At 36.3% G+C, this 21,941-nt stretch overlaps 1 protein-coding gene across 9 annotated transcripts in view; it reads right to left on the bottom strand.

The window, feature by feature from the left end:
- Positions 1–21,941, bottom strand: part of ABI2 (abl interactor 2) — a 66,186-nt gene that overhangs the window by 15,605 nt on the left and 28,640 nt on the right. For 6 of the 9 annotated variants that reach the window (XM_075093707.1, XM_075093701.1, XM_075093706.1 and 3 more), the window contains exons 2-4: positions 19,980–20,147; positions 11,550–11,726; positions 528–625 (exon numbers count right to left, since the gene is read on the bottom strand). In XM_075093707.1, coding sequence (XP_074949808.1) covers positions 528–625; positions 11,550–11,726; positions 19,980–20,147 — 443 coding nt within the window. The remainder of the gene's footprint in view (positions 1–527; positions 626–11,549; positions 11,727–19,979; positions 20,148–21,941) is intronic. The other 3 variants (XM_075093704.1, XM_075093702.1, XM_075093703.1) reach the window with 1 other exon arrangement.

Here is a 21,941-nt window from a genome sequence, read left to right as displayed (position 1 = left end):
CACCACGGTCTGTATGTACATACATGATCAACATACCAACAAACAGCATTCATCCCAGTTATAACACATTTTCCTAAGGTCAAGTTCATAGACTTAATATGAAAGTACTTTTATCACACACAGCACAAATAATTAATGAACAGCGCCACATACTAATTTCCCAGTTGTTTAACACCATCTGTCAAAGCCACACAGTTAATGACTTTTTACTCTAAAGCATGTAGTTTTAAGTGTTCTGCAATGATAAGGTTCCTGTTGGGAAAGGCTGATGATGCCCACTGTCTTCAGGCAGAAACGTGCAAACTGATATATAAGACATGATCAGGATAAGAGGATGAGGATAACACACCTCTTGACCTTTGTGAATGGTTTAAAAAAACCCAACCAACCAGAAAAAAAAAAAAAAAAAAAAAAAAAACACACAAAACAAAACAAACAAAAACCCCACATCACACTAAAAGAAACAATCTTCCCTTTTTTCCCTTCTGTTGGCCAAAGCCATTTACACATTTGGCAACTGCACTTACCCAATAGTTCCTTTTCCTGACATGGGTGGACTTGGTGGCTTTTGGGTGGGTGGTGTTGTACGAGGCAGCCCACCCATCTTCATATTCTGTGTGCTGACCTGCATGAAAGAGCGGGGAGAAAAAAGGCCTTCACTAAGCTCAGCTTCTAGGGGAAGAGACACTGAGATGCCTTTAGCAATTAACTCTAAGTAGGGGAAGGTTTAAACAAACAAAAAAATTGAGAGGCCATGCATTTTATATGCAATTTCCACTCTGCTAGAAGTCAAGAGTTGCGCTCAAAGGACTCTTTATTACGTAGGGTTTTTAAAAATTGTACATACAAAAAGTGAATTTGCCTTTAGGCTATCACATAAACACTAAATCACTGACTATACAGACACTGCATCTAACTTGGTTAAACCTCCCAGTCATCTTTTGAAATAAGGGCAGTTATTTCAGGTTGCGCCACTGAATGGTAAATTTGCAAAAAATATTTTTTTGTGCTCTTTAAAAGTACTAAGGTTTATCTAATAGGCCACAATTCAATGTAATTCATACAAATATGGAGAAGTCAAAGTAATCTCCCAATAGGATCCATTAATGTTTAATGTTTTCACAGTATGATATCAAAGTTTTTAAGACAGTATTTATTGTAAATATTATTTATGTGTAAGTAAACATAGAGAGGAAGCTACATGCAGAAAAATACAAAGACGTACTGTTTTTCCCCACCAAATCTGTAGTAATTTAATCTCTAAGAACTGATAAATAAATGGACAGGGAGAAAAATATTTAGCAGTGATGTGATGTAATTGTGGTTGTCTCCTCCCCCCCTTTCAGGTTGAAATACTATTGAAGTAACTTTTACGTATAAGAATTTACTCTAACTTGGTTAAAAAAAACCTCATCTGTATTCCTGACTGACTGATCAATCTAGGAATCACAAACAATTGTTACCAATGTGGGCATTTTGCTTATATGTATACCGCCAGGCAAGAATAATTCTCTCAATGCATGCAACTTCAGAGGAATCAGTACATGGTCCTCTTACAAATCTCTGTTATACAGCTTGGATTTATGAATGCGCAAACTATTGCTTAGAGACAGAGATATTCAAGAAACCTAAATAAGTATGCTTACATCCCTTTTTCCATAGTTCCTGTCATGCTCTATTTCAGTGTTTCTTATTTCTAAAACGTTAAGTCTTGTCTACTGTCCTCAGCTCCCATATATAACACGCACAGTGATCAAGGCATTAGGAGTACTCTCAAACATCATTAGAGGCAAACTACTCCTTTAAAATTTGACTATAACAACTTGCTTTGAAAACCCTGGCAAATGTTTAGATTTATGAATTGATAAATATTGAGAACAGTGTAAAGAGTAATATATTCACATTTTAATCCACTGAAAATTGATTCCCTGGCTCTAAATAATCCCAGTGTTACCACATTTTCAATTTGCTGGGAGGAAAAGAAAAGCAAGTGTTGGAAGGGGTTTTTTGTCAGATTCAAAAACAGATGTTTGGATTTAGTTGTGCAAGAGTACTTTATAATGTCAATTTAAGACAAAATTCTTTTTGCACAACATTATAGAAGTCCTTTAAGCCAACTCTAAGCAACAAGAAATCTAAAGTTAATTCAAGTGAGGGACGAACTAAGCACTGAACTACAACTACTTCAAGGGAAGAGGGAAAGTGTAAAATGAAGTACATTTTATTCTATACACGGAACATTATGAAATAGCACAAAATCTGATTTTTTTTTAAAGTTGCAGCACCTCCTGTGTTTCTTCTTTCATTAAAGACACCTGTTTCACCCACCCTCCTATTTGAGTTGTCCAAAACCACAAACAAACAAACGAAAAAACCCTCCTTAATTAAACACGTACTGCATTGTCACTTGCTATATTTCAAACAGAGCATTAAGCCTAGTGAGGCAGGCGTTTTGGACGTCTTTAGATGACAGCAAACTTGGACCCATCTATGTGCCCCTGAGTAGTCCATTTAGGTGTTTTAACTGGCTACACTATTGTTTCTGACCAGATGATATAGCCACTAGCTATCACTTTACAGTTAACATAAAATTCCACATATTTAACCATAAAGAATTTTATTATTTGTATACAGGCATTGCAGGAACATAAAAAGATATTTTAGGCTTCCACTGGACTAGAGCTATATGAAAAGAAAGGACAGCAGAGGTACCAGATACAGTGACATCACACACTCTGCAGTAAGAAATGAAAACAATACTCGCCTAACGCAGAACTCCAGTGACTGCTAGTTACTTTCATTAACACTGTGAATAAACATATCCTTGACATATGATGGGAAGAAAGCTTTAGAAAATGTGGCCAAAGAAAAAGTGATCCTTTTTTAGCCAAGAAACTTTAGTCACAAAGAAGCCATTCTAAGGAAAGACTAAAATGAAAAATGGGGAAATGCACTGACAGTAAGCTTAGTTTCTTTGAAATGACTTTTCAACACTGAAATCAAAATGTTGAAAAAGCAAGTAATTAAAGTTTACAGGGCTGTGTTCAAATCTGACAGGAATGATAGCTTTAAGATTAGCTACTCTTAAGTTAAAAAGCCCTATCTGAGTAACTTCCCCTTTGGCTTATGGCCAAATAATCACAGAAGATAACTGAAGAATATAAAATTATTCCAACAGTTCTGATCAAAATGGACAGATCTGTGGAAATAGTATCACCCAAGAAACCAAAAAAGTTACAGACTGCCTTGAGGAAAGAAAAAAGAAGAAAACTTAGAACTATACAAGCTCCAACTTCAGTTGAGATACAAACATCATAACATTTCCAACCTTCCCCTTCTATGACGACTTCTACTAGGAGTAAAAATAAAAAATTAAAAAAAAAAAAAAAAAGAAGGAAAGCCATTACTGCCCCTCTCTTGCAAAACTTAACTGCATTTTCCATTTTGCAGATATGGTTGTAGACAGTTTCCATACACAAATCCTCTTCCACACACATCCCTATTACAAATTTCTAAAAAGCAAAGCAACCACTGGAACTCAAGGTCACATTTGCATTTGCTGTAAAGTTTCAAAAATCCTTTTTCTGGAGTAAGTTGGAATTTGCCAGAAGTTATACTGGTTTTGACGACAATTCCCCTAGCTCTGCACAGCAGGAACCATCCAGATGCCACTGGTTTAATTAGAGGGTGAAAACAGAGGAATGCATCTGCTTGTTGGCGGTTTGTTGGACTGCAGGCTGCAGGACCCCACAGATCTGTGGTGGGTCTGTAGTTAAGAGCTTGCAAATTCTTTTAGGAAACCATGTGGCAAAACAGAGCCTGCAACCAGAAACACAAAGGAGTATCTTTGCCTTTGCTCACAACTGCCAAAAAAGCTAGTCACTGTGCTGAAAAAAGAAAAAAATTAAGAGAGGCAGTAATGATTTGGGCACAAAGCTCAGAAAAAAAAAAAAAAAATCAGCTGACTGTTCTAAAAGCAGGGAGACAACCCTGTGAACAGACAAGTAGTGCACAGGGTCTATGCAGAATACATGCAGGTATTTTTCCAATTCTTTTTTTGCTTCTTCCCACAGAAGCAAAAAACGTAGAAAATATTACCAACAGAAATCACATGGAAGAGCATCAAATAATTCTAGGAAGATCTTAGGTAAGTTTTTTTTTTTTACTGGATACCTTGCAGAAGTTTGTCATACCTGAATTAGCAAGCACCTCCACTATGCAAGAAAATGTCTTCTACCAAAGCTCTAACTCTATCAGCACTAGAGCTGGAATTGGAACTTTTGCTGAGGAAGAGACTGCATAAACAAAATAAGCAGATCCTTGCTAAGTACCAGATCCTGGAGGATGCTCTGAGATCCAGCTCCACAGTAAAAGCCGTAAAATGGACTGTAACAAAATGGAATGCTACAGACCATTCCGTTTTAAAAGGGTACAATAGTATTTAATCCAAAATTTTCTATATTGAGCTACAGTGGCACTTTTAGAAAGGTAATATCTGATGACTTCAAGACATGATACGGAACTGACTACAGCCCTTAGCAAATGATCATTTTAAGGTTGTGTTTGTTTTGTTTTTTTTAAAGAATGAAGACTTATTTGTCAGATTTCTTTCTTTGGCAACTAGTTTTTCATAGATCCCAGTGATTATATCACCTCTTGTGGTCCTACACATGACTGACTTTCCTTCGTAGTTACATTTTATAAACATGTAATAGATTGAGCTTCTTTAGCATCCACTGTATAATTAATCTGTAGTGAAATAAGCTGATTAAAACTGAGAAATCCTGCAGTTCAATCAATTCAATTTTTGGGAATGTTTTCCTGAGCAAAAAAGAAAAATCCCCAAACAAGAAGTGCAGAAATATACAGTTGGTCAGAACAAAAGCTGGTCACCAGACATGCAAAAACTATTTGCGCCAATGCACTGTGTATTTAGACGGCTATGAGACGCTTACCTGCAACAAATATTTCAATCCACATTTTTATTCTTCTGAAGAACATCTCATTGTCAGTTCAATTACCAGAACAAAGTGTTTTTTTTCCAAAAATCCTGAATACCAGATATTCCACACAATCAAACCTCAGGAGGAATTACTTTGTAAAGCCAAAGCTGGATGCAGCCCAGAAATTTTTAAGTGGTGCTCTATGGTCACACTGGACTTTCTAGCGCTTTCCAGAAGTCAGAAGAATCATCTTTTGCCCAAAATCCAATAAGAAAAATTTGTCAGTGATGTTCCATGGATTATACTCAGGAACTTCAAGCAGCTACCCAACATTTTGGGGCTATTTTATACCTGACTCCAGCAAAAACAACCTAAGGCTGAATGAAAACTACCTTCCTATGCCTTGCTTCATCTTGTTAATGCTACAGAGAGGATGAACAGTTTTTTGGCCCATTATCTGCTACCTCAAAGTAAATTCCTTTCCAGGCTGCGCTCAGCCACCCTGCATGTCAAACCATATGTTCGTCAGCTGAGTAACCAGTTAATATGGAAAGCAAATGTCTAAATTTCAACCCTGTCTTCGCAAATGACCACAAGTAGAAGCTTTAGCACGTGACTGACTTGTTTTTACCACATCCACCAATGTGAAGTAATTGAAGAACCAAGTCTACTAAATACAAAAACGCTTAAACAATGTCATTTTCAATTTATTTGCTGTCAGGAGATGCTACAGATACTCCTCTGACTTGTAATTGGAATTTTCTTTAAAATCTGTTTAAAATTTAAATTTAAGCTACCCAGACACAAGCACAGTTAGCCCTGTTGCAGTCAGTCAGTTTAATATTGCAACTGTTAGCTAAGCTTAAGGCTTCTTTGCAGCTATGAAAAATAAATGCAGGCTAAATACTTCATATCCAATCTCTCTTAAGTGAAGTAAAAGGATTATTAGTCACACAGAACTGGGGTTAGTAGCCACCTTTTAGTTTTCTTCTTTCAGGCTGATGCACTATGACCACAGTGAGACTTAGAGAATAATTCATGTCCACTGAGAGGTGCTGTGCTGTGCTGCTTTTTTCCTTTTTTTTCCTTTAAACCCTCATGTTTTGGCAATGAGAAATTGACTGACATATTGTGATTTCCCAAATCAAATTTCTGATCAGGTTCACTCTAGTAAAAATAAAGAAATATTTTAACTGACATTATTTTTTTTTAAAAAGTTATTTTCATTCCAAACCTATAAAAGGAAATAAATAATTGTCTCTGAAAAGCTGAAGAATCACCACTGAACTTGAGGCACAAATATAGATTATATGTGAACTGCTATAATTACACAATTTTTTAAAAAAATTAGGATGGTCATTACTTGTTTATAACTGCAGCTATAGAGAGCAACAAAGAAAACTGAGTTGATAAATTGTTCACTCAGAAAACCATCATCCGATATGAACTGCGCCCAGTATAAGGCAAATTCAGCATCAGAAGGATCCATTTTGTGTGGACAGACAGAAAGAGCCAGGGAGGAGATATATTTTGCAACTCTCAAATAAGCATTTAAACACTATGTGACTTGAAATACTGTACCTCATACACTTATGTAAAAATTAATTTCAAATGACATGTGAGAAATCTCTCATTTACTAAACATTTTCCATTGTGATCAGATGTGCTGCATACACTTAAATACCTTACTAAAAGTACCATCTGGCCAATTCCATAAGGACACGACTGGGATATCTACAGTAATACCTGGTTTTACAGGCAATCTTTTCAGGAATGTGCAGGATTTTCTTTTAGCTTTTTCCAGTCGTGAAATATTTTTCATGACTAAGTACTTTCCATATCAACTTGGAACTTTATGTTATTAATACACTCATACCACATATTAGTATTCTAAAATACAGTTCCCTCTTTCAAACTGTGGCAGCTTTTGTTCCCTGATTCCCAAACCAGTTGCGCTTCAGGAGGAGGAAGATATCACAATACTCAATAAAGGCTATAACCTACCTATTAATTAATGTGCTGTGAACTCCAACATAGTATCACATAACTTCATTTAACTGCTTGTCTAATGGATTTGATGCTTTTTATTGCTACTTTGGCACCCACTAAGGCTACTAACATTTAAACCTCTAAGATCTTAAGAATCTGACATACTGAGTTCTTTGATGCACTACTCATTTAATATCCAACTAAACAGATCACTTAGCTTGTTGCTTAAGGGTCATTAAATAATTTACACAACTATCAAATGTGTGAAGATTTCCATATATGAATGCATGTCACTATTTAAATAGTGCTAGCAGTTTCTGAAAAAATTAAGGATACTGCAACTTTAAAAACATAATATACAGATTTGAATTTGTTACACACCTTTGGAGCCCATTATCTGAGGAAACTCACACTGAAACATTAATCCAAATCAAATTATAATTTATACCGTATATAGGATAAAAAGAATATTACACAGGGGGAGGCACATATTCAGCTGCTATCTATTCACTGTATCTTTTTGTCCACCCAAGGTTAGCACAACATTCCTCCCTTGTAAATGAGCTAGTAGATTTGCAGAAGACAGTCAATATTTTGCTACAGAGCTTTTAAAATTAACTGTGTGGACTTCCTTACATAAATACATCCATTTATATCACAAAACATTTATCTGCAATGAAATCATTCAACAGAAGGTCTGATACACAGGAGAGACAGAAGGTGTTGTTTTGAACAATCAGTAACATTCATGTTTATCATCTCCCCGTGTGTAATAGTCTCAGAAGAATAAGAATGGAAATCCAGCCCTGGGGTTTCTTACCTTAAATCTAAGCAACCACTTAATGCATAAATGGAGCAAATAAAAGAGGTAAGGAAAAAAAAGCATTGAAAGGTTAGTTGGAACTTCAGGATATGAAGAGAAAGGAAAAAGAAAGAAAAAAGTTAAGCATTCAGCATTAACAAAATAATGTATCAGTAGATCATAGAAAGAGTGGTTAAAGCAGAATGTGTCATGAACAAAAGACTTTTAAGCTGAAACTTTTAATATACATTGACCACAAATCCTTTAGATTAACACCTTAAAATTAATGCTCAAATGCCTGTATGCTGTTTATTCAAGTTCGTGCAGTGCTAACAAAAACTCAGCTTTTCTTCCTTTCAGAATGGATCATGAGCTCTAGATGGATTAACTTCAGAGATTAATTTATTTGAGCTGTCAAAGAATAGCCTTATCAATACCCTGAGCTCATTTAAATTGTTACATGCATTAGCATATTTACAACTAGCTGAAACAGAAGCCTCTACAATATTAAGCTAATATATACGTTCTTTCCTAGTTAATGCTGTTAGTTAACTCTTAACCTGATACCACAAGATATATCTTGAACAAAGATCATGAGCAAGTCGTTACATCTCGTAAGAAGCACAGCACTTTATATGGATACTGCACTACATATCAGTATTTTCTAAACTATATATTAAGAAATTAGCCAACAGCAAAATTGTCTTTTTAAAGCCTCAATGCTAGCTTTTTGACATTAAGTCCCACATCTTACTGGCACAATACCACATATCTTCTTTCCCCATATTTTTTTCAAAAATACTTGTCTTTCCATTTGAATAGTGATCTGTTTTCAGTTCAGCTAATCTAAATGTATCATTGCATTTCTTACACTTCTTGTAACATTGAACATTAAATACACAAGATCTCAACAGTGGATAATCCAGAATGGCTGCTCCATTTCATCCATTTAGATCATAAATAGACCCTAATGTATTTAAAAAAAAGAAAAAAACACCATAATCTAATGTACTAGAAAATCTCCTGAGTTTCAAGTTCCATAGTTCTATTAACCAAAACAGCCTCTGCTTCACACAGCTACACTGGAAAACCAGATCCCCCTGTGCTGGCCAGAGTGACCAGTTACATTAGAGGGTCCCTGAGCTGAGACTTTTTCCTCAGCAGCATTGCCTGATAGTTACAGTGCCTTAATACACACCACTTTGAATGGATCAAATTTTCCTCCCCTCTCCCCCATCCTCTTGATCAAAGAACTCTTTGGAGGGAAGAACAGATTCGAAGACTTTGTAACTCAGGAAACATTTGAAAAAATTGAAGGCACATCTCTTTCAGACAAAAGGTTCTTTAGGTTTTTGCAGCATTGTAGCCTCAGGGAGAAAAGATGAGGTGGGACTGCTGGAATGATATAGTGACACTTAAATTCTCTCTCCCCTATGAAGAAACCATAGCGTAGAGCAACTTTTCCTGATGATGGTATCTACTGATGCTTTGAATTTCTGAATGGAAGGAATAGGTGCTCAAGTGCATGTACTACTACTCTCAACATCGCATACTGGATTTCTTGGCCAAGGATGCTCACTTTTTCTCCTGTATTATTTTCTGTCCAGTTTGCCATCTTTCTCAGCGGTTGCAATGAATGCTTGCTGCATTAGCTCTTTGGTTGTCCTGACAATGCATGATTCTAGTCCAAGCACTACAGGGGAAGCCCTACAGCAGAAAAAGCAGGAAGATGACAAAGAATGCAGACTGAGGCATGCTGCTGCTAACTGGAACTTTAATGCTATTTATCTAGCAGCTCCTGAATACTCATTTGAAGGGAAGAATGCCACAGCTCCGGCAACAGAGCTATAAATAGGCAAACTTAAAGCTTCTACCCTGTTTTCTTTTTTCCCCTCTTTGTTCTCTAGCCAGAGATCTAGTAAACTAATCTGCAGTTACTCAAGCAAAACAAAAACAACATGTTCATAAGCACAGCTGGCCACTTTCCCCAACAGCAAGACAGTGTTTCTTTCTTCTGTGCTGGTCACAGGACTAACCTGATTGGAACAGATCTATGGATCTTAAGGATAGCCTGATGTCAAGTTCTCTGCTTATTGTTTCACAAGTACACAATACTTAATTTTCTAGAAAAATCTAGTACATTGTAAATATCATTTGTAAGATGTTTCACGCATAACAAATGGATGAAAATACACATTGGAGTTATCATCCATCTGATGAACTATGTTCTTTCAGAAGAACGTAATTCACTGCTTCACAGTAAGTATGATTCTGCTACATTGAGGAAAGTGGGAGACCAATTATAATGGTTAAGAGCCAGTGCTCTCAGGGCAGAACAATTAAAAACTATTGTTTAATGAGTTCTAAAATAATCCTATTAAAACAAAGGTGATCATTAAAATATTAGCAACAGTAATCCTACAGGTTAATATGCTCCATCCATATCCAGGAGTTCTGCTGACCTGCATAAATTCAAAATTTATAAGATCTGGGAGTAGATTTTGACACAAGATCGATGATAATTTCCTGGTCAAAACTGTAGCTATTAATGCTGGGGTTTTTTTGTTTGGTTTGGTTTTCCAAATCAAGCTTAAAGAATCACTTGTGTTTTTTAAATATGTTTAGGGTTACACACTGAGGTTGACTCCTTTCTTTGGTAAGATACAGGGGAAAAAAAAGACTTCCTGTTAACAGGATGTTGAGTGACCTTGAGTAAAATTACTTGGAAAAGCTATTTAAATAGTACTGTTCAGAGTTTGAATTTTAAGAGTTTGGTTAAACAACCTATTGCCATTTAAACAACCATCCAGACAGTTCAAATTGAACAACGTAGAAAACCTAATGCATTTAGGTGTCAAGCAAAAGAAATTCTGGTGTACTTTGACTGGAAGAAGCACCTTACCCTACTGCTACTTAGCAGGTTTACAGATTTGTTAGTTTGTCATGTAAAAATGACACGACTTTGTGTTATTTACCTTTCTTCTCCTGGAACTTTAACACTGTCAGTGTTCTCATTTCCATATTTGTTTTCCTGGCAGCACAAGTTAGCAATGAGCTCACACCTGCTCAGACTCTATTTACATTCAGACGTGCTTTTAAGAAATGCATATCTAATCTCACACATTATATTACTGCTGTTGTGTACACTGATCTGAAACTTGCACACAACAGCCACCAGTTGTGTCTCAGTCTGACCTTTGCCCTGAAATTCCTCCTTTTTTCCTAGTCTTAAAAGGGAGAACCAGCTGGCTTCAAACTTGGCAGCTATATTCCCATTCTGAAACCCCATATGGCACAAAAGTTGTAGAGAGCTCACTTTAACAAAGTGCATCACAGGGTATGAGTATAACTGACCGACAGAAAGAAGAAAAGGGAGCAAATAATACTTCTCATGCAAACCGTTACTTCAGATGAACTTCAAAGTAAACCAGTGGCCACTACAGCTGGATCATACTTTGTAGAGCTAATTCAGGCAGAAAAGTAATGGCCTTTCAGTCCCCAGGTACATCCCTGGCAACTGATTCAAACAATAATAGCAGCATCGCACACGTAGGTATTCAGAAGTGTTTAAAAAGGTGAGACCCATAGTCAAATATCCTCAGAAATAAGATTCAGTGGGTTAGCAAGGTTTAGAAACACTGGGACAAAGGAACAGGAAGGGGCAACTGCAAATTGGACAGGACTCCTCTTATGTTTATAGACACACTGGCCAAGCAAGGAGAAACTGGTATATTACCATGAAAAGCATCAGGTTACTTTGAAAATATACAAAGACAATGTATTTGCAGTTTGGCTGTTTTAACAATATCACCTACCTTCACTCCATGTCCAATATCATCTAGAATTGTATAATCAATAGGTTTCCTGATGTAGCGAACTGGTCGCTCCAAGTTAGCTGGTGCAATGATTTTGTGAGTTCTTGAGGTGTTTTTGTTTGTAGTCAAGATACCAATTTCTCTTCTAGCAACTTTTTCTTTGTGAATGTCCACCGTCTACAAAAGACGCAGTGTATTTACTAAGAGTGGTATGCATTTGAATACAGAGTCAGTATAAAAAAAAAACTGAATCAGTTCCAACGTTTCGAAGATCTCTGTATACTGTGCTAAACATATCACTACATATACTTGATTACATCATCTTTGTTCAATTTACTGTTGAACTTGCCACCTCTAAACCCACACTAATAAAGCCACGGCTTCTTTGGGTTTTCTTTTACTCTCATTCTTTACGCCTCAGCAAAATTCTTTCTCCTCTCCATTCTTTGTAGTTCCCATTAATTTGCTGACACTGTTTTATATGATTCTTTCAATTACCATTTTCAATTTTACAATTGCTCTCTAAACTAATCTTTGAAATACTCTCCATCTAGATGAAGTGTAAGGATACCTTCCCAAACCTTAACTTTTATGGCCTGAAAACCAAACCATAAGCAGGTTCTCTTACACTGTAAAACAGTTTGCTAGACTAGGACTGGTAGTCATATGATAGAATAAAATTTCAGTCAAACAAATTGACAAGGTCCTTCAGTCATTACAAATCACTCATCACAATGCAATGATTAGATTTTAGAAAGTGCTCAATACTAATTTATCCACTATGAAGTCAGTGGTTAAGCCCAGTGCCTTCCCTTAGAATGCCAAGGGCCAACACTGAAAATCCCTCTCCCCACATATTTCAATGAGTACCACAGGAGAATCTCTAGTTTAAGACAAAGCCTTGCTGAAAATTCATTGCCTAAAACCATGTACCTGAGCCTTGTTTGATAACAAGACTAGGAAAAACTTACCAAAAAGTCTGTCTATCTATCCCTTCCAATAAAATAAAATCTCCTAAATCATGGTGCATGGAGTTGCTTGCACCACTTAAAACAAACATAATTCCTTGCTCACAAAACAGCTTTCCTTATAATAAATTTGCCAGAGTTGTGAACAAACATTTTAGCTACAGTTAAAAAAAAAAAAAAAAAGTAGGAAATCGGCCAGAATCACTTATCATTTGGATTTCTAAACATTGATAGCATTTCTTATTACTGCTTCAGTGATTATGAATGGTACCAGAAAGGTTTCTCAGTTAGGAGACAGGCTCTGTAGATACTAAGGAACAGGTACAAATCAGAACTCATTTTCCTAACACACTACTTCTATTTTTCTGTGGGCAGGGATTGGGGCAGTGGGGTTGGTTACACTGTTTTGCCGTTTGTTCTACTGATAGCAAAACAAGCAAAATGGACCCTGTATCACCTTGTGCAATCATCACAACCTTTTAAACTACAAACATTTAAAAACAAACAAACCCTTCCAAGAAGTTGTTTCTTCACATTCTTTCCAGAGAAGAATTTCCACAAATACCAGGGGCATTATACAGAAGCTTAAATCACTATCTATCAAGACTACCTGTTATTTCTCAGCAATATATTTTCATTATCTTGCAACTTTGCTAAAATTAAGCTTTGTCATGTACATTTCTGCCACCTCTAGTACCACCTGCCTAGAACTGTAAGGTTTCTCCTAAAGCTGCACAGCTATTTATTAAAACAAAGACATAGAAAAATAGATTATTCAAGGTCATATGTTGGTAATCCTCTCTTTGGAAAGCTTGAGTTCACTGAGCATGATTTAAAATTCAATAGGGCTAGTTAAACTGTCTGGGACACATTCCTCCATAACCCTCACAAAACCCCACACAGACATGGCCAATATATAAACTCTGCCGAAGTTTCATGGTTCATACAAGCTTAACAGAAACACACATATTTCTATGACTCCTTAACAACTAAACCACCCTCCAGCCCGTTTTGCCAAAGTCCTTCCTGAAGCTGCCTGTGATGACTAGGTCTATATACCATTCCCCAATACAATAGTGCAGATCAGATCTTCACAGCTCTTATGATATTGATTGACAAGCACCAATGCAATGAGAGCACATAAACATGTTCAGGCCAGAGTACCTAAAGTGTACCATTTTGCATCAGGGTAAGATTCAATATTTTATCTTTCATTGCCATTTCATTATCATTCTACGCCAGACCTCTGCTTTTGCAGCATAGTGGAAGGCGAAGTTCTGGAACAACTAGCAGTTATACCAAAGAGATCATCTACAGAATCCTCACCTTATCTGCTGAGGAGTTAGAAAGCACATACTTTCCTGATAAGCTAACAGTATGTGATTGCCGCAACTTGGAGGACAGTCTCGTTTTTAATTCCACTGAAGAATTCAATCTCTACAATTATCTCAGACTTCATCTGTGATCTAGACATGCCACTAGAGAACTACAGAAACATTACACTGACTCTTGTATGTTCTTTGTCTCAGGCCTCTGATACCATTTGCTAGAATATTAAACCTCAGCTGCAACAGCAGCTGCACCTCAAATGTTGTATGATGTTTCAAATGTACCAAAACATCAAAACCTTATGGGTCTGAAGCTGGTCATTCCTAACTATTTTATGCCTTGGACACTACACTCTCAAGAGCCTTAACTTCAATCTACAAATCAGAAAGAAGTTAATTAGTGCAGTGTTGGGAAGATGATTTCTTCCTTCCTCTGCATTTCAAGTTCTTGACCTCTGCAACTTTAAAGATGTTTGTTTAGTATTTTCTTATGTGATTATCTATAAATACAATGTGAGTACAGATACTTAATGCACATGTTATTATAGTGACGGTATCTTGCCACCATGGAAACTTGTTTCTATGAATGAAAAGCGTGGAGTTTTAATTATTCATAGGAGTTGTGAGTACAACTGGTTTCCTTAAGGACCATGGTGATCAGTAAGGCATGACTGCAGTAACAAACAATGAAATGCATAAAACCTAATTAAAACCTGGAGCTCATCTAATGGGAATTCTCTTGCATGATGATTCAGAACATCTCTTTTACCTTGAATAGCTATGGAATGACTAAGAGTATAAAAATGGCATGTAATTCTGGTACATACTCCTAAAATTGTATTGAAAAGCATTTTGCTGGCAGGTTTTTCAAAAAGTTCATTTTCTTGCTTAGTAGACTACTGGAGTCATAAGATATTAAGACACCTATAAAACACCAGAAAGTAACACTGACGTATTTGATTAGTAGAGAAAGGAACAAAGATTAACCTGCTACTAAAGAAAATTAAAACATTCATCCTCAACACACAGGCAATTATTGCCTCCAGTACAAGCACAAATCCCTTAGGCGAGACAAGAGAATGCTAGCAGAATGTTTATTCAGCAGTTTAGAAACTTCTACTGATAAGTTTGTGGGGTTAGAGTTGGACTAACGAAACACCTGGCTTGGAAAGTCTGTCAAGAAAAGCAGGTGGAATACACTGTGCCCTTCTATAACTTAGAATGCTGTTTTCCAACAAGAAATTTCAGACTTGTGACAGCATTGTTACGCATTTTTCCCCCTATAGCTCCATTACCTTTAGCAAAAGCTTTTAAATGACAGTTTTTCAGACGTTAGGCTCATTACTATCATCTTCTCATATGTTTTCCAAGACACCTGCAGTAATGCAGGGATAACTTAAGGAGAACAAAAAGTATAAACCACTGTATTTTTTTTCTATTAGGAATTTTCTGGCCATTTTGAAACATCAAGTTTCCATACTGAATTCAATAAAACCAGCTTCGAGATCTGTAAAGATTAAAATACAACAAAAAATTAAATAATTTCTGGGATTCCAAAGGTAACACTATTCACCACTTCACTTATAAGTCACTGAACGCAGAGTTTTGAGAAATATTCTCTTCTACCCGTAAGTAAACCTTCTCAAAGTATTAAGTTAGCACTTGCGCTAGTTTTGGCTGGGATAGAGTTAATTTTTTTCATAGTGGCTACTATAGGGCCATGTTTTGGGTTTGTGCTGGAAACAGTGTTGATAACACAGGAATGTTTTTGTTATTGCTGAGCAGTGCTTACACAGAGTTAAGGCCTTAAGGCCTTTTCTGCTCCCCACCCCAACCCACCAGTGAGTGGCTGGGGGTGCACAAAAAGCTGTGAGGGGAGCACAGACAGGACAGCTGACTTCAACTGACCCAAGGGATATTCCATACCATATGATGTCATGCTCAGCATGTAAAGCTGGGGGGAGGTTGGCAGGGAGGGTGCTGCTCAAGGACTGGCTGGGCATCAGTTGGTAGAGAGCACTTGTTCTCACTTCCATCACTTCCCTTTCTTGGGTTTTATTTCTCGCTCTTTGTTACTTCCCTTTTCATTACAATGTATTATCATCACCATTATATAATTATAATTATTTTATTTCAATTATTAAATGGCTTTATCTTGACCCACAAGTTCTCACTTTTAGCCTTCTAATTTTTTTTTACTTCAGGTTAAAGGTCTTTAACCTTCTCTCCCCACATTCCACTGAGGGGGGGGACGAGCAAGCAGCTGTGTGGTGCTTAGCTGCCAGCTAGGGTTAAACCACAACAGCACTCTGAAAGTCTAAACTGTAGTGAAATTTTGGAAATAAAAGTCACCAGAAGCCTTGATTTCTTCCTTGTCTCAAAACATTCTAATTTAAATTTATCAATTTATTGTCAGCCTGTTGGTCTGGGCTTTTTAAATGCCATTAAAAAAATCTTACCAAAAAAATGTTGCTTAAATACAGCATTGCTGGGCTTTTATTTTCTTTAATCTAATTTGATAGAATTTAAATTAATTGCAGATTACCTTGAAAGCCATATTATTACTTCAAAATGAGTAACTGTAATCTTGACATGTTAGAAATGTGACATTAATTGCCTCAACTCAAGTTGTATGTAATTAATACACAAAGGAAGAGGTCATAATGATATAAAAATGCTGAAAAGCTACTTGCTCCATAAGTGGGTAATATATACTGTAGAAAATTAGACTTGCATTACCATTTTTGAAAGAGTTTGGCTATTCTTGTAGCTTGCAGTAAGACAACTGAAAATGGCTACAAGCCTTTACTGACTCATCAATGGAAGGTCCAAGCGAACTCTTCTGCAGAGACCAACCAGCTCACACATGTTGCTACAGTTCAGCTAAGCAACACATGGTGATTATAAAGAAGTTCAAGTCTGCAGTCTATTCAATACCTATTCTCACAGCCAGTATCATGGGAGTCAGATTCCGTAAAACGATGATGAAGCAGATTTCTCCATCATGCAGTACCATTGAAGATCTCATCACTATCACTCATCTTTGTGATAACATGCTTGTTTATATAATTAGCAGCAGAGTTTTAACGATAACCGTGCTAACTAAGAATATTCTATAACTAAACCTGAAAAAATATTTCTCATCATCCAAATACTAAAATCTGAAAATCTGCCAGATTAATTTAAAGGATTTGGACATCAGCAACATTTCACAGTGTCTGCTAACTTGAAAACTTTTAAGACTTTTTTTATATGTAGAAATATTTGTACAGATTATCTCTATTTAGGATTCAAATTTTTAGCCAAATATGAAACACTACATATCATCTAGTTCTGGGCAAGGTTCAAGAAGGCAAATAATAGATTCATCAGCTTTCAGACCAAATCAAAGTAATGCTGAATTTTAAACCAATAGGTTTTAATCACTTGCATAAAAATAGTCTCAATAGTAACAATTTCCTTGTTCAGGAACTATATATGATCTGAAAAACCACAAATGATTACCAGCTTCCTTTTCAGCTCTTTGATTAAGTTGCCATTTAGAAACAAACACAAAACGTTATATAAATCGGCATTCTATCAATGAACAGAGAACTAGAACATTTTATGTTCTAAAATTAATCATGTCTTCTCCAGTTTGAGCTACACTTCAACAAAACAAGTGCTTTTGAAGAAGTTTTCTTACTAAGAGCCAAATGATTTTGCTCTCTTCTTTGGAGAATATGTGGAATTCCAAATCAGAATTAAAAGCAGGATTATACATGTACATATCATTATTTGCATTAGTGTTTTCTGAACTTAAATATCAGTACTTACTGACCAAAGCATTAATGCAATAATGCACTGTGAGCAGATGGTAATAACCAACCTGTTTTCTGTTCCACATTACTGACATCACGTCAAGTCAGACTGACTGAAATCATAATTTGGCAATGAGGTATTATACCACAAGGCATTTTAAGTGGTACTAGAAACAGTCCACTAAACTTTGCACCGAACATAAAAAAAGACCAAGGAAGTCTTCTACAGGCTAGGATTTTTCCAGAAGTATAATAAATAATTTATTTCAAGAAATTTGATTACAGAGAAACTGTGACGAAATAAATTCCTTTTTGAAGAAAAATAACCGAAATTAAGACAGATAATATAACCATCTACAATACTGGTATCATGAGATGAAGCCATTTCTGAACATATTGAATACAACTTAATGAAGTTCTTTGGATCAACATACTTTGTGTACGTAATATCCGAAATTCAAACACTGTCTGCTTCTGTGATACTCTTTCTTCCATGAAGGTTTGGGGAGCATCCTACATATGGATGTTGCAGCCTCAAAAAACCAAACAACCTCAATTTCCAATTTTACAGCTATATTAAAAAAAATATTAACAACTTCTGGTTGTTCAAGTATAGCCTATGAATTTTGGCAGATACATCTTCATTAGGTGTTGGGCACTGGTAATTTAGTGCTCCATTCTAAATAGCTAGCCAATTTGTATAAAAGACAAAGACAATCTAACTTAGCATCTCTATTTGCATAAATCTCAGTTTCTCAGAAGGAAAAAATTTAGAGTGCTATGGCCCTTTCCCCAAAAGCTATTTTACAAAAACTGTGTGACAAAATGAACTTCCCATCTACAAAATGCAAAATCCAGTGAACTCTGAATATTTTTACTTACATACTGTCTTTTGTGTCAGGCTCTCAAATGGCTGAAATACTTGTCACTGTCACTAGTCTGTCAAGAAGGACATACATACACACACAAGCACACACGCACATATACACACAGAGAAGCATATACAGACATACGCAGCATATATATAGCACATATACGTGCGCACACACACACAGAGTAATTTGTGACATTTCCTGGGGGAAAAAAAGAATTGACTTGTCCATGGATTAACAAGAAGCACGTAGCAGAAGTCGTCAAACTTCTCAGCTTATTTTTTGAGAACGCAGTTGCATGAGATAACTAAGGCAATCTAATAGCGTACTACTACCAGAAGGGAAAATCCTTCCCACGCCTTCCTCTGAACCTGCTCTGGAATTCATCTGACCCCTCAGTAAGTCAATTCAGTCCATTAAGCTAGCATAAAATTATTCACTACTTTTGCTGGTTCAAACCTCTACTACTCTAGCAATGCTTTCAGCACCAGCAAGTTAACAGATCAGCTCAATCTGCTGTTTTCCTACCTTACACAGGTCCTCATTTCAAATGTCTAAATACCACAATATTCTTTTTTTTAATTTACTTCATTATCATATGAAGATGAAGAAACCCTAGCAGCCAAAACCTACTGGTCAAATAAGACACAAAATATTCAGTAAGGATGCCAACCAACTCTCCAGTAACAGAAAAACAGAAAGCGCCGTTATCATTGCTCTTAATTTCTCTTTTAATCCATCATTGGCATGTAAACCGCCAACAAATCTGTCATCCACCCTCAGCTCATTCTGGCAGTCAAAATTCTCTCATCAGGGTGGTGATAGGACGTGGGTTCCTGATAACAGTAGCTTAGTTTATTGTTGCTCAGAAAAACTGCAACAAGGGCAGGAGTCCTGGAGCCATACACAAACTTGAAACAAAACTTTTGCCTTCTGTTTGTGTCATTGCAAAGTACATTTTATTAAGAAAAGCCAGAAACAAACTATTTTTGTCATCTATGCTTTTGTCATTAGATACTAGTAATCTTTTTCTTTTCCTGTTGCTGTAATACAAGTATTGTTTTCCACTGTCCATTTCATATTTCTCTCCTTGAATTTTAAGTGCCTGTAGCAAATAAATACCAAGTACAGTAAGTCACAAATCAGAGTTGGAAAGCTTAACGTGTCCCTTAACGTATTCTGATGTTTCCATTAGCGATTTTTCTGTGCTTTTCACTTACGCAGAATGGACCTCTCTCCATGGCCAAGAATACATTTAGTCTCTTACACTATGGAAAATGCTCACACTAACACAGGTATACAGTCACATAATGAGACCCATTCCCAGAATTAATATGAAAAGACATGCATCCTTCTGTTTTAAATGCAACTATTTTTCTCATTCACAAAATGTCAGGTGAGAGTTTTACTTGCTACGTAATTTTAAGAAGAAAAAAAAAAAAAACCAGGAAAAAGGTCTCACTTGTGAAATATGGTTGATTGAAGACTCCATGCGTCGAAGCTGGGATGCCTGGATATCCAGCATTTGGAGAACATTGTTAGCCAAAGTGTTGATCAGATAGGCTACGCTTGCTAATGACTGGGTTGTGTAGGCTTTGGTTTCTTCCAGGGCTCGCTGCTTATCTGCTGACTAAAAGCAGAAATAAAACATTTCTTTAGTAAAGTTGCTTACACAAAGATTCTTGGAATGAGCTAGTTTTGCCTGTCCTCAAAGGACAAAGAATTATCAAGTCAAATTAATTTTACATCAAAGTTACCATTTTCCCTCCTTTCCGTTCATTTCACAAAAGATAACTTTCATTTTAAGAGTTTTTATACTTTACAAAAATTAAGCTAGTATACAACATGCTCATCTTTTCTTTAAATACTTAAAGTGCAACTTTTTATACTGTATTTTAGCAAAAAACTGTAAAAGCACTCCAAAATACTTATTCTTTAGTTCTAAACTTTGTACTTCAATTAGAACTTGTAACAGCCTGCAAGGATCTGCCAATACCATATTCCTCATCTCCTCCAATTATTTAGACCTCATCAATGCCACAAATGGTCTTTCACAGTGAATGAACTTTAATTACTCCCTTAAAATGGCAGCTGAATACAATGTGAGAAGAATAATTTTTAAAAAGAACAAGTACTAGATGATCCCTGAGGTCCTGTCCAACCTGTGATTCTGATTCTGTGTGATTCCATGAAGTCCATTTTTCCTTTTTAAACATGTTCTGTGCTTTTTCACATTGTCAGTATTTTCCTCCGTGAAGAATTAGTACAATCTCTTTTTTTAGTAGTAGAGCACCTGAAAATATTTAGTCTATCAAGCCAGAAGACATCTATAGCAGTTCAAAGAACATACGTACACTTCAAACAATGTTAAAAATTATAAGCTAAGAGTCTAGTTGTCGAGGTTCTGTGTTCTTCCTTGAATAATAGTTAACATCTCTAAGATCTAATTGAGTACAAAGAACACAAAATAAAACACTATTAAAACATACAGTTAAGATGCTAAGAAAGTTCCTGGTTTCCAAGGTTTAGAATACACTGAATTTCACTTTTAAGTGATCTTTAGCCACCTCACAGTCTGGTGGTGCTCTTTCTAAAGCAACAGTTGACAAATGTTCTCTACTCCTACCTGCTATTATAACACTGTATTTCAAAATTCCCTTTCCTTTATATACTATTCACAGAGGTTGGGTATCAAGATTCAAGAAATGTGCTGTTATTAGATGGGGAATGTAAAGTAATTCCGTATCTTTCAGCACAAGCTAAATCTACCATCCATTTTATTTTACGCACTTTGGGAAACACTGAAAATAAGCATACTTCTATTTTAGGAAAATAATTCTTAAAGCCCAAAATACTTCCTAAGACCTTGTAGTAAGACTCCTAAAAGAAGATTGCTAGCTTTCAAAAAAAAATAATCCACACAGGTAAACACAAAGAACTTCAATTAAATGCTCACATGAAAGATATTCAATACTTGTTCTGTCCTGGCAACCTCTCCTCTGTCCACAAACAATGGTAATTTGGTTAGCTTGTTGGCATTCCTTCTTCTTGCCGGCCACACTGGTACCACTTCCTAGTCTGCTTCTAGAAAGGAGGATAGCAGCAGCTGCTGTTCAGCCATACAAGAGCTCCCACAATGGTGCAGGAGGGGAGGAATGCTGTAGAAGGTAAGCATTCTTGCCCAGCTGTTTCTTTCTCATGCAGCAGAAGGAACCCCGAATTTTAGGACACAGCTTCTCAGGTATGATAATGCTCCCCAGAGCACACTCATAAAGGCTGCCTTATATCCAGCTATAAAGAACTTAGATAAACGCTATCCCCAAACCCCATTTAAGAACTCATGACTTTTAGCCAGCTGGATATCATGTCTTTATATAAAGAGTTGCAAACTCAGCTTAAGGGCTCCCAAATGAAGGAATACCTT

The sequence above is a fragment of the Phalacrocorax aristotelis genome, chromosome 5 (assembly GCF_949628215.1).
Source record: "Phalacrocorax aristotelis chromosome 5, bGulAri2.1, whole genome shotgun sequence".
Classification (NCBI taxonomy): Eukaryota; Metazoa; Chordata; class Aves; order Suliformes; family Phalacrocoracidae; genus Phalacrocorax; species Phalacrocorax aristotelis.
The sequence above is the reverse complement of the archived record's forward strand: the minus strand, read 5'-3'. Positions and strand labels throughout refer to the sequence as shown.